We start from the raw sequence: 12,948 nt of genomic DNA on the forward strand, positions 1-12,948 counted from the left end.
GGCATGGCAGGGCATGGGCGGGCAATATGCGCAAGCAATATGCATGGGACCCAACAAGCGCCGAGTTGGGCCATTCTCTGCCTCTCCGTATTTCCATATCTGGCAGCTGCGGCGGCGATTTGGAGGGAGAAGAAATAAATACGAAGTCCGGAATGGGTGGGATAATAATGGAGTTGCTCTGCTCTGGCCCATACAAAAATGAGAGTGACGGCAGACGTCGACACGCAATGCTACTGGACAAGGTTGGCTTGAAGGTTCATTCGGCGGCGCACGTATTGGCTGAAGCTGGGCCATCAGCTATTTTTGGAGACGGCCCGTTTGGAGTGTCGGTAGGTACTTTGTACATACAGGTAAGCAAGAAGCAGCAGGCTTTACATGGATCTCATCACTCTCACCACTACAACAAAATAGAGAGCGTCAGCAGGTATCCTTCTCTGCACCAGTACATGCTGTGATCAGCCCAACAACGTCTGCCAGTCACGATATGCCAAACACCATCGTCGAGTGATCTCTTGGCCCTTTCTTGGCCCGCCTCAAGCCCGCTGCCACGAGATCTCGCCAGCGTTAGCGCTCCATGATTTGCTGCCCTGATTCCACCCTGGCCCGCCATCCTCCAAGGGTTCCTGCGCCTCTGGGCTTTTTAGGCCGGGGCTAGAGCATCCACTGCCTTTTGAACGTCTGTGCTCAACTACAAGTACGAACTGTGCTACCAGGCAGTCAGTATTGTGTGAACGCTACAGTACGCGGAACAGCAAAAGGTGTGTACTTGTTCTGGAGTGTAGAGCAACGCGTAGCTTCATGTACCTACCATACTTGACCTCGTCTGGTACCTCTGAAGAACACGGATTGGGACAGACGACAATCAAATGCCTTACTGTATGGAGTACCTACGGAGCACTCTGTTCATGAGTCAAACCAACGCGACAATGGCCACAATGTACCGCAAATGATTCAATCCCTCAAAATCACTCTGTAGATCCAAATGGGACAATCCTGCATCCCATATTTGGCAGCATTTCTGCATTCCATAGCGCCCATTGCTGAGCTGAAAATCAGCCACCGCCCAGCATGCCGGTGAGCGTTTTGGCGTTCCAGACCATCGGGCCGCCGATATTCCGGTCGCAGCTCACCCGGCCAATCACCGTCAGCCTTGGCACCAGGGAAAGCGAATTGGAGACGTGTCCAGCTGTGGTTTCTAAGAGAGAGACGCTGATGCTGATGCCATCAAACCGGTGCTTTCACATGCGCCGCTGCCCGCCACGCCTTGCACAGGACTTGGTCGAGGCCGAATTGTGATTTCGACACTGCGCACGCCTCCATTGGATCGAATTGAGCAGTTGGAAGTGCGCGGGTCGACAAGCTGCAGCTTCCGTGGAATGAGGTAGCCTTCAGCAAGCCGTAGCTCATCATCTGCCTGTGGGCTTCTCTCTTTTCTCTTGCTCGCTTTCTTACTGTCTCGGCTACTTGAATGCCAATTTCGACTCTTTAAACAATAGACGTCTCCTACACAATCACAAATTTCCACAATGGACGGCTTCGAGAAGTCGAGCTTGAATGAAGATGACTTTGGCGCAAAGGGTGGCATTGTCAGCGCCTTTGATGCATTCCGTACGATTTGACCCTCCCAGCTATATACTAGCTCTGCATTGCCTGTCATCGAGTCGCGTGTGCTAATTCCTTCTGTTGCAGCCAAATCAAAACCTCAGTATGTGACAAAGACGTCAGGCGGCGGCAAATGGACCGTCGCCATGCTCTTCATCTCCTGCATCTTCCTGTGGACCGAGATAGGCCAATGGTGGCGCGGAGCCGAGCATCACACGTTTGCCGTCGAAAAGGGTATCGGGCACGACATGCAGGTCAACCTCGACATTGTTGTCAAGATGGACTGCAACGACCTCCACGTCAACGTCCAGGATGCATCGGGCGATCGCATCCTTGCTGGAGACAAGCTGAAGCGCGATGCTACGACATGGCACCAGTGGGTTGACGCGCAGGGCATGCACAGGCTCGGCAAGAGTGAGAATGGCAAGCTGGACACTGGCGAAGGCTGGCATGGCGCCCACGATGAGGGCTTTGGCGAGGAGCATGTGCACGACATTGTGGCTCTCAGCCGAAAGAAGGCCAAGTGGGCAAAGACGCCGTCGCCAAAGGGCAGGCCGGATAGCTGCCGTATGTATGGCAGCCTGGACTTGAACAGGGTGCAGGGCGACTTTCACATTACAGCCAGAGGCCACGGTTATGGTGGCCAGCACTTGGACCATGACAGTATGTTCTTTTTATCCTACCTTGTCACTTGTCGTTGTTGAGAATGTGTCTTCTGACTAACGGCGTTTAGAGTTCAACTTCTCTCACATCATCTCGGAAATGTCCTACGGCCCCTTTTACCCATCGCTGGTCAACCCCCTCGACCGCACCGTCAACCCCGCCATTGTTCACTTCCACAAGTTCCAGTACTTCCTCTCCGTCGTCCCCACCGTCTACCTCACCGGCAACAGGGTCGTCAACACCAACCAGTACGCCGTCACGGAGCAGAGCAAGGTCATCTCGGACCACCAAGTCCCCGGCATCTTCTTCAAGTACGACATTGAGCCCATCATGCTAAGCGTCGCGGAGACCCGCCATGGCTTCTTTAGCTTTTTGGTCAAGATTGTCAACATCTTCAGCGGCGTCATGGTGGCTGGCCACTGGGGGTTTACGCTGAGCGACTGGGTGCGCGAGGTCATTGGCAAGAGGCGGCGCAGCAACGGCGGTATCGGCGTTTTGGGCAACAAGCACGGATACGATGAGTAAGTAGATGGATGTCGTTGGCTGTGGTGTATATGGATGGAATGGATACAATAACCTCAGATTGGGTCAAAACGAGGCGTAGCTGGTGCATGGTCTTTCTTTTATGGGGCATCTTGATTGGTTTCTTCATTTTACATGTGATACTTTGGGCAGTTTTGAGAGAGGCTGTAAACCGAGTATAGCAAAGTTGTAACATAGCAGCATACTACATACAGACATAGAAATCGGATATTCAGGATTCTTCACCTTGTATCAACCAATAAGCAGCTGCAGAATGGCATCTCGGAGCCAGCGCCGGCTTCTAGGAGGCTTTTTTTCGGCTTTCATCTGTAAGGGACGGCAGTCTTTGGCATAAGCGCTATTGGGCTCATCCGTCGGCTTTCCGGGAGGCTGAATGGCACCTTTCAGGGCAGTATAAGGCGGCTACGAATAGAACCTAAGATGGAATACGGGTAGTAATACTGGTAGGGCGCAAGCTCCGGTAGCGCACAGTCAAGTTGGCAGGCTGATTTGAAGGCATACCGGCAATGACCGAAAGAGACTCCACGAGTCAATGCGGCACTTGGCGGTGATTTTTTTTCTTTTTTTTTTTTTTTTTTTTCCTTCGGTGATGCCTTGATGATGGTGCCAGACATGCAGCTATTCTGTGCATAAACTGACCTACTGGGTGGGATTTAGTGGGCTGCTTGGAAGCGACAGGCCTAAAATGGAGCCATGACGACATTCCCGCCCAGCCCAGCAGCTTTTTCCCCTCCTCGCCAAACAGCTTCTTCCCTGGCAATGGCACTTTGACTCTTCTCCCCCCCTCTAACTGCATCTGCTTGTTCCAGTCCAGGAACCAGGACGGACTCCTCCGTTCCAGTAGAAAATAGAAGAAAGCAACGGAGGGGGCGTTTTAGCGCGGAACGGCGCGATGCGAGGACACAAGACGGCCGGGCTCAAACTCTCAACAAGCAACAAGGGCGACCGATCGGGTAAATGAAACCTGGGCGTCACACTGCACTTGGGCCCTCACAGCCTGTCCTGTCGGTCCCTGATCCATGACGTTGGGTGCAAAGCGCAGCACAGCATGCCAGCCAAGGGAAACAAACAGACAGAAGGAGATTGGGAGAGAAATATCTAGAAGAAAAAAAGTGAGGCTGAGACGGTGCCACAGCATCTGCAGGATCGGGTGGTGCTGAGCGCTCGCCGTCTGAGACAAGTTGGCGCCCTCGTGGATGCAACAGACCGACTACTGAGGCCCCGCGCCACGCTTCTGCCTGGTCACAAGGCGGTGCTCGTTTCTTCCAGATTCATGCAGGTGACCAACCACAGCTGGGTGCTTGGTTTGTTGAGAGGGGGGGTGAGGGCACGAATGCAGAGAGAGAGGAGGGGAGGGGGGCCAAGAGACAGGAAAACGATCAGTAACAGTTGTACCGTGTTGGGGTGCACTGTGGGATGGACGAGGGATAGGGAGAGGGAGGGGAAAGACGAGACGCTGTTTGTTGTGATGTTGGCGATGCTGATGGTGATGAAGCTGATGACGATGATGAAGCTATATGCTGTCAAGGGATGACACGAGGGAGACCATACAGAGACGAGACGAGACGAGATAAGAGAAGACAAGACAGCAGGAACAACACCGAGCAGCTGCGAGATGCCCGAGCTGACAAGCCGAAATAACATGACCCGGGCACAGAAGACTGCAGAAATCACAGCTTCGCCTTAGCCTTACCAGGGCCCTGTCTAGTCTCCCCGTTAGCTGGCTCACAAGGCCTCAAAGTCAGCAGCCCACCCTTCGAGCAGCTTCTGTTCTCCCCAATGAAACATCGTCATCAGCTGCCCACTGCGAAGAGGCCCGCTATTGGTACTGTCCTGACGTTATCCTGCTTCCTCCGTTGGTGCCGTCTCGACACCCAAAAGCCCTATTACAGCAGGGGTTCCTCGGCCTCTGCGACTCTTCTGCGTCATATCCTTTGCATTCCCACACAATCGTTACCCCTCCTTGTGCTCTTCAGCCTCTTGGGATCCTCTACTGTTTTTACTGTGTCCCTCTGGTTGCCTGGCTGCCTTTTCTCTTTCCGCCTCATCTTCCGACACCTTTAGCTCTTCTGAGTGACGTCTCCAGCAGCAGAAAGCAGCAGACAAACGAAAGATAGACACTGTGAGAGAACTGCGAGAGAAAGAGAGAGTTCGGCAGAGAGATAGGTAGTGCCGGGCTGGAGAAATGGCCGACTATAGAACCACCCGGGTCTATCGAGAACGCCGCGAAAGTGATTCTGACGACGAGCGCTTTAAAGCCACCACTGTTACCCGATACAAGGTCAACCAGCCGCGAATAGAACGATACGACCGCACTGAGAAGTTTATTGAGATGGACGACGAACGACGCTCGCGCTACTCCGGGGAGCGTAACAACGACTATGTAGAGTATGAGCGGAGAGAGCGCTATGTCCCCGACAGGCCGCGCTCCGCCGTCGATGTTGAAGGCGATCGCACTCGCACCGTCTTTTATGAGCGAGATGTTGAGCGCCGTGAGTCGGACCGTGACTGGGAGAGACGCCCCCGCCATCATGATGAGGATGTGCGCATCGAAAAGAGGGTTGAGGAGCGCTTTGAGGACAACCACGGCCACGAGGTTGAGCGTTATCGCAAGGAAACCGATTATTATCGAGAGCCGGAGCACTCTTCACCTGTTGTTGTGCGCCAGCGCGCCCCGGACCAGAAAATCATTGTCCAGGAAGCGCCCCCGCAGCAGATTGTCATTCCCAGACAGGACCCAAACATCATTGTGCTCAGGGAGAGAGAGGGTGATCGAGAAGTCGCCCGTGTTCCCTACGACGAAGAGTATTATTACCGCCGTGAACGGAGAGAGGTTGGCGATCGCCGTCAACACCGCCGCGATGACTACCACAGCGACGAGGATGACTATTACTACTCTCGCCGCACCGTTCGCCGCAACCGCAGCCAGAGCTCGGATCATCACAAGCGCCACCTCGCTGAGGGTGCCCTTGCCGGCGCTGGCATCACCGCCTTGCTCTCAAGTCGTCCCAATGAGTACGGAGAGATTGCCGAGGGTCGTGGCAAGAAGGTTCTTGCTGGTGCTGCTCTGGGAGCTCTTGGAACTGAGGCCATCAGGCGAGCTCACAGCGCATATGAAGATCGCTGGGGAGACGGCGACGAATCTCCCGATCGCCATTCCGCGCTCAAAAAGGGTCTCGGCCTTGCGGCAGTTGCTCTCGCTGCAGCCGGCGCCGTCAAGTACCACCAGGCCAGCAAAGCCGACAAGGAGGAGAGACGCCGAGGCCGCAGCCGAGGCCGCGGCTACTATTCCGGCGATGACTACTACTCGTCTTCTCGCTCGCGCTCTCGCTCGCGCCGACCCAGCCGTAAGCGCAGCCTTTCAACCTTGGCCAAGGCCGCTGTTGGAACCGCCGCGGCTGCTGGCCTGGTCAAGCATTTCCGCGACAAGTCAAAGTCGCGATCCAAGTCACGACATGGAAGCAGATCTCGTAGCAAGTCGACGCTGCGACGTGGCGCTGAGCTTGCCGGTGCCGCCGCTGCTGCTGGCATAGCCGGCAAGGTGTGGAAAGACCATCACGACAAGAAGAAGGAGAGAGAGAGAGAGGCTTCGACCTCTCGTGGATTCAGCGATGACGATCATCATGATCGCGATTATGATAGGCGCGACTCTCCCAGCCGAAGCAGGAGCAGGAGCAGGAGCAGGTCGAGGGCCAGATCCCTTTATTCCGAAACCGCGGCTGATCCTGGGCTAGGCTTGATTGAGTACGGGCACGATCCCCTACCACCCGATCCGCGCTCTCCCACGGGCCAAGGATATGAATCCGAGGCCGAGGAGAGGCGACGAAACCGACGGAGAAGACGTGAAAGAGATCCCTCCTCTTCTGGATCCGATGAAGAGAGGAAACGGAGCAGGAGCAGGAGTGAGCTACGAGACGCAGTGGGCGCGGGCGCAGCGGCCGCTGGCATTAAAGCGTACAAGGACCACAAGGACAAAGAGAGGAAGGCAAAGGAAGAGGAGAGGCGGGAAGAGAGGAGAGCGGAGCGGAAGGAGGAGAGGAGAGACGAGAAGAGAGAGAGGCGCTCGAAGGAGAGGCGCTCAAGGGAGCGCGATGAGCAAGGACAACGTGAGCATCCCCCCAACCCCTCATAGCCAAGCAAACTGGCTGTCTGTAAACGATAACTTACTTTTGAGCTTTGTGCAGGCTATCCCGATGTCCCTCCAAACGGTGGCTTCTTTGATGAAGGCAGGCCGCACTCCCCCCCAACTGCCTCTGGCGGTGCCTACTACCCCCCCTACCCCATGACTCCGGGATCGAGCACTCCCGGAACCGCCCCCCCTCCTACCAGTATTCCTCCCCCAGCTCCGCCTCCACCTCCAGCGGTCCCGCCGCCAGTTGGTGTTCCACCGCGAGAGCACAGCTACACGCCGTATACTGATCCTAACGTGCCTCCACCTCGGGAGTACCATCCCTACGTGCCACAAGACTATCACGGGTATGCTCCTCCGCCCCCGCCGGCCGGTCCCCCGCCACCCTCCGGACCGCCGCCTCGCGTCAACTCCTCGGGAATACCCGGTTATGTACCTCCTCCGCCGGCTGGTCCGCCGACTTCGGGTCCGGCGCCTCCGCCCGGACCTCCCCCTGCAGGGCCACCGGCGGGCGGTATCTTCCCGAATGATCAAGTGAGTGACCTCTCCAGAAGCAACAGTCTGCCTAATCAGAAAGGTGGACAACATGAGGGTGCGTTTGAATCGTACTTTTGTGCGGCACTACCTTGAATTCCTTTTGATTCAGGTTTTGTTAAGAGGGAAAGTCATTCATTGAAGCTAACGTGTTGCACTAGAGGCTGTAAAACCGCTCAAGGCACTGCCACCGCCTCGCATTGAGATTCCCGAGATTGTGTTTCCTATTCGTACCAGGAGAAAGTCTGTGTCGTTTGGGCCGCTTTCTCCGACGAGTTCCAAGACAATGCAGAGGCATAAAAAGGAGCATGACACCAAGTCTGAATCAGACAGTTCCGAGTCTGAGGACGACAAGCGGCGTGAGAATCAATTCAAGCGGTCGAGCCACCACCGTCGATTAACGTCTGATACGACTCACGACCGCTCTCCTAACCGGGATGGCGAAGGTAGGCGTCGGAGACATCGTCACTCTGATTCAGACGACGATGTCGAAAATCTACCTGATCGTTTCGACTCGCATGGCAAACCACTGGATGGCGGACGTCACGGCAAGAACCGCATCGTTACTCGAAGCGGCGAGTTTCACCGTCCAGCACAACGGCCTGGAGGCATGGAAGTTCACGGCGGATGGGCGCTTGGCGGGACGGACCCTGAGCAAATCGAAAAACTGGTGAGAAACGTGACGGGGGCTCTGGAGGGGCGGAAAAGCTGGGTGAGTGTGATTGGGGAGGTGCTTGGTGGCGACATGCTTGGACAGTTGGCGGGACCGTTGGCGGGAGTATTGCAACCCCCTGGTGGTAGTGGTGGCAGCGGTGGTGGTGAGGGTGAGGGGAGACGAAGGCAGATTGAGGACGACGACGATGATAGGGAGAGGAGGCACAAGAGGAGGAGATGATGGGATGATTTGACGATGATGACGACTTCTGATGACGATATATTTCTTGTTTTTTGTTTTGTGTCTATGTCATTATGTCTCTCTTCTCTTTTTTTACGTTATGATTGATGATTTTGTTTTCGCTTTTAATTTATATATCGGGTACAAGAAATGATGGGCAAAGTTAATTTTTTTTGGCTTCTTTGTTTTGTTTTTCTGGTCAGATTTATAGAAAAGAAGCGAGTGCTTATGATATTGATGACTTTTTGGATGATGATGATGATGTGATTACGGGGTTTAATGAGATGGATTTGAATAGGGAGAATGACTTGTTTCTTTTTAATGAATTACTTTTATTCTTTCTTGTATCTTGATGAATGATGTGTATGATGGTATGAGAGTATTTGATGAAAAACTGCGTTGGGTGATGAAAACGACTGTGTATGGTAGTGAGATGCAGGGTATGTTTGTTTGGTGAGTTCGATACGTGTGCAGTTTCGATCAGCGGTAATCTAGCAGGCATTATCACGATAACGAGAAAGAACAGGGTATACAACTTGTGCATTGACCAATTTTCTTAACAAGCCACGTATATACACAATTTCCATATGAATCACAACAATCCTAGTTATAGCAAAAGGTGAATCATCAATAAAACCAAGTGTCCATGTTAGCACAGCCCAGCCCCAAATCTGTGTCCCCAAACTTCAGCTCGCTGCCCAACACATTCCCTGTGCTATCCCAGTATTCAGCCTGACTCAAATATTCAGCATATGAATAATTTGTCCTCAAAATAAGTAAACCATAATAATAATATGTTTTTAAGTAAATGTGTCAACCGGAATCCTTCATCCGGTTGCCGAGCCTGCCAGCTCCGCCTCAACGGTCTCACCTCCACTGTTTAGGCATCATCCTACGCTCGGGAAATTCCACACACAAGGCAACAGGATGCACTGCACTGCCCCCTATTCCTTTCAACACAAGAGGACAGAAATCCTATCGAATCACTCTATTTTCTCGCCATTATCTGATTGTGCCACTTGTCCGTAAGATTCTGGATCTTTGTCTCGTCTGATATTGAATAAAAGTGACGTATATAAAAGGATGATCCGCGCGCATGGCCTCAGGGATCGGGATTGATCAATAATACCTACGGTAGGCACCTGTTTTAAGAGCCGCAGCTTTAGCAGCTTTAGGCAAACGCAAACGCAGTCCGCGGCCAGAGTTACGGTGAAGCCCCAACTCAATTTCAGCCTCCAATCGTTATTGTTCCATTTATTATATAAAGATACGCTACGCATACACCGTATACACCATGCTTTCCAGGCTCTTCAAATCCATTACTTCCCCAGCATCTGAACAACAACAGCCCAACATGTCTGCCAGTCGATCTGCAAACGGCTTCATCCGCGTGGATTATTCCTCTAACCACGTTGACATTCCCGAATCATTTCTCACCGGCCCGGCCACAGATCCCGTCACATTCCGTCCAGTACCGTGGAAAGAAACCGATGTACCTGAATACGCCAAGTGCAAGGCCTGGATCCTCGACAACGTCCTCTCTCTTGAAGAGTGCAACGAACTGATTGCCCTCGCCGAGGCCTCGGCGCCGCGCGAGAAGCCGGAAGATTCGCCTTGGAGGCCCGCTCTAATCAGCGTCGCGCCCGGGGTGGAAACTCGGGCTCCGGGATACCGCAACAGCGACCGCATCATCTGGGACAAGCAGCTTCTCGTGGACCGGCTGTGGGATCGGTGTGCTCAAGCTGAGGGACTGCAAGAGCTAGTTGCCACGGCCCCGTGCTCAAGGCCTGATCATAACCGCGGCAGGAAGGGCACATGGCAGTTTCATGGGCTGAACGAGCGGATGCGCTTCCTCAAGTACACGCCTGGCATGTTCTTCAGACGTAAGTAGAGTAAACTCGCTCAGAATCATGCGAGACGGAATATTCAGCAGCTAACATGCCATCTCAGCACACTGTGACGCGGCGTATCGAGCCGACAACCCCGATGGCCCTATCATAGAGACGTATTATACCCTGCATCTCTACCTCAACGATGAAGGCCTAGTCGGCGGCGCTACCGCCTTCTTGTCGCCTGATCGGAAGCGGCGCCTGGATGTCAATCCCAAGGCGGGCAGCGTCCTCATTTTCCAACACCCTCTGCTGTTACACGAGGGAGCGGATGTAATCGAAGGAACCAAGTATACCATGAGGACGGAGATCATGTACCGTTGGGAGGACGAGGCCAAAAACTAAGCGTCCTTTGTTCTGCGATTGTCATAATATGTATGTATGTAGCATTATACCAACTTGAGAATGAAATAGAAAGGCGAGTGCTGGAATATCAATCTCATCGCCCTTGCTTCGGCATCTTCTTTTCCTCCAACGCCTCAATGTCCTTTTTTTTGTGAAAGTGAGGCGCCAGCTCTGCTAGCCATCCAGCCTCAATCGGCATTACGCTGCGCATATACTCCTTTGTCGTCTGCACCAGTTCAAAGTAAATCACCATCTTTTCTGGGGGGTCTATTGACATTAGCACGCTGCTCGGGTGAATCCACACCGTCGTGCTGTTCTTGACCGTCCGGTAGCTGTCGCCGCTCTTCTGCAGGCGTGCTGCGTTGGGGAAGAATCCAGCCGTGATGGCGCGCTTGATAGGTCGTAGGTTGGTGGCGCCACATGTCGAGGGAGCGACCTCGACGCGCTCACAGAGCTTGGCCAGTTGATCTCGCACATCTCGGGCGCGAGTCAGAGACCGCTGCTGCAAAAAGTTCTCCTTGGCCCAGATGGGTGAAAAGCCGCTGTCAACCCATTGGTTCCAGATGTTGAGCAGTGTAACGTGGTCACCACCATCCTTGATGGTGAAGCGGTTTCGGGCGCTATCGGCATGAATCTTCTTGTCCTTTGGTCTGAAGAAGAGCGCAGATGCTTCACCCAGCATGGAGACGATGGAGAGAACTTCTTCCACACAGCCCTCTTTGTCGGCTGCCAGCACGGCCTTTGCTAGCATAGGATCCGTCGGAAACTCGGCCATTTGCCGACCAATCTTGGTCAACTCGCCCTTGTGGTTGAGAGCCTGGAGGGCAAACAGCTGGTTCAAGGCACCGATGAGAGTCTCTGTCGGAGGTGGATCCATAAACTCAAAGTCTAAAAGTTCATTGATGCCTAGTGACTTGAGCTGCAGCACGACTCCGTTGAGGTTTGTCCGCTGGATTTCTGGCAGCGGCGACTCCTCCATCTCGTTCATATAAGCAAACTTGGTATACAATCGAAAGCACTTGCCCGGCCCTACACGACCGGCACGACCACTCCGCTGATTGGCTGATGCTCGAGAGCAAGGGACGACGACCAGGTTCGACATGCCCGTGGCTGGGTTGTAGACATTCTCCTTGACGTAGCCGGGGTCGATGACATATACAATGCCGTCAATAGTCAAACTTGTCTCAGCAATGTTTGTTGCCAGTACGACTTTGCGTGCGCCGTCTGGAGTAGGTTCGAAAATCTTTGCCTGGAGTTCTGATGGCAGGTTGGCGTAGATAGGGCAGATGACCAATTCCTTGATGCGATTTCCGAGCTTCTTTGCTGTCTCGGCAATTTCCATTTCGGCGGCTTCAATCTCGTCTTGTCCAGTAAGGAAAATGAGAATATCTCCCTTGCCCTGAGTTGTGTGGATCTGGAACACTGTTGTGATAGCTGCAGCTAGATAGTTGGCCTCGGGAGCAGGGGTATAGTAGATGTCAACGGGATACCGTCGGCCGGGGATGTTGAAGATGGGAGCGTCATCGAAATATGCTGCAAATTTCTCGGCGTTCATGGTAGCAGAAGAGATGAGGAGCTTTAGGTCTTTCCGTTCTCTCGCCAGATCCTTCACCAGGGCCAGCAAAATGTCGGTATGCACTGTCCGCTCGTGGGCCTCGTCGATCATGATGGCCGAGTACCCTGCCAAGTCTGGCTCAGTCATAAACTCTCTCAGTAACATACCATCCGTCATGTACTTGAGAATCGTCTTTTCGCTGGAGCAGTCTTCGAATCGGATAGAGTAACCAACTTCGTGGCCAAGCTTGACACCAACTTCGTCGGCAACACGCGCAGCTACACTCATGGCAGCCACTCTTCGTGGTTGTGTGCATCCAACTTTCATGCCGTTCTTTGTATACCCTGCCTCATGGAGATACTGAGGGAGCTGAGTAGTCTTGCCACTGCCAGTTTCACCTACAATGACAAGGATCTGGTATTGCTCCAAGGCTTCCAGAAACTGATCCCGGTACTGGTAGATGGGCAGACTTTTCCTCGTCTCCTGGATGGACAGGGCCTTCTTCTCTGCTGCTTCGATCTGGGCTTCCAGAAATTGTTGCTCCTTGGTCAGAGTCTTGCCCTCGCCTGGCATCCGTGAATCCATACTCCACTGGATATACTGGGCATCGTCCAAGACATAGCTGTAGTCTTCGTTTTCCCGTTCCCGGCCCTGGATCTGTGCCTTGGCTTTTGTGGTCTGCTCCCTCTCCCACTCGTCGTGCTCAGTGACAAACTTCTCCTGGCCGTACTCATCCCGCTCGACATGGCGTTTATACAGCGCCTCTTCCTTCTTTTTCCGGTCCAGCTTTCCC

General features: G+C 53.5%; 4 protein-coding genes across 4 annotated transcripts; 3 read left to right on the forward strand and 1 right to left on the reverse strand.

The window, feature by feature from the left end:
* Positions 1-1,526: 1,526 nt before the first annotated feature.
* T069G_04244 (endoplasmic reticulum vesicle transporter domain-containing protein) lies at positions 1,527-2,790 on the forward strand (the record flags this gene model as incomplete). Its single annotated transcript, XM_056171454.1, has 3 exons — positions 1,527-1,608; positions 1,690-2,265; positions 2,336-2,790. The coding sequence occupies 3 exons, from the start codon at positions 1,527-1,529 to the stop codon at positions 2,788-2,790; spliced, it is 1,113 nt and encodes a 370-aa protein (XP_056032346.1).
* A 2,203-nt stretch (positions 2,791-4,993) lies between these two features.
* Positions 4,994-8,366, forward strand: T069G_04245 (uncharacterized protein; the record flags this gene model as incomplete). Its single annotated transcript, XM_056171455.1, has 5 exons — positions 4,994-6,914; positions 6,993-7,388; positions 7,437-7,471; positions 7,653-8,183; positions 8,229-8,366. 5 exons carry the CDS (start codon positions 4,994-4,996, stop codon positions 8,364-8,366), a joined length of 3,021 nt encoding a protein of 1,006 aa, XP_056032347.1.
* Positions 8,367-9,660: 1,294 nt separating this feature from the next.
* T069G_04246 (2OG-Fe(II) oxygenase superfamily domain-containing protein) lies at positions 9,661-10,600 on the forward strand (the record flags this gene model as incomplete). Its single annotated transcript, XM_056171456.1, has 2 exons — positions 9,661-10,249; positions 10,317-10,600. The coding sequence occupies 2 exons, from the start codon at positions 9,661-9,663 to the stop codon at positions 10,598-10,600; spliced, it is 873 nt and encodes a 290-aa protein (XP_056032348.1).
* Positions 10,601-10,694: 94 nt separating this feature from the next.
* T069G_04247 (oligonucleotide/oligosaccharide-binding (OB)-fold domain-containing protein) lies at positions 10,695-11,942 on the reverse strand (the record flags this gene model as incomplete). Its single annotated transcript, XM_056171457.1, has 1 exon — positions 10,695-11,942. One exon carries the CDS (start codon positions 11,940-11,942, stop codon positions 10,695-10,697), a length of 1,248 nt encoding a protein of 415 aa, XP_056032349.1.
* Positions 11,943-12,948: the final 1,006 nt, after the last annotated feature.

The sequence above is a fragment of the Trichoderma breve genome, chromosome 2, assembly GCF_028502605.1.
Source record: "Trichoderma breve strain T069 chromosome 2, whole genome shotgun sequence".
Taxonomy (NCBI): Eukaryota; Fungi; Ascomycota; class Sordariomycetes; order Hypocreales; family Hypocreaceae; genus Trichoderma; species Trichoderma breve.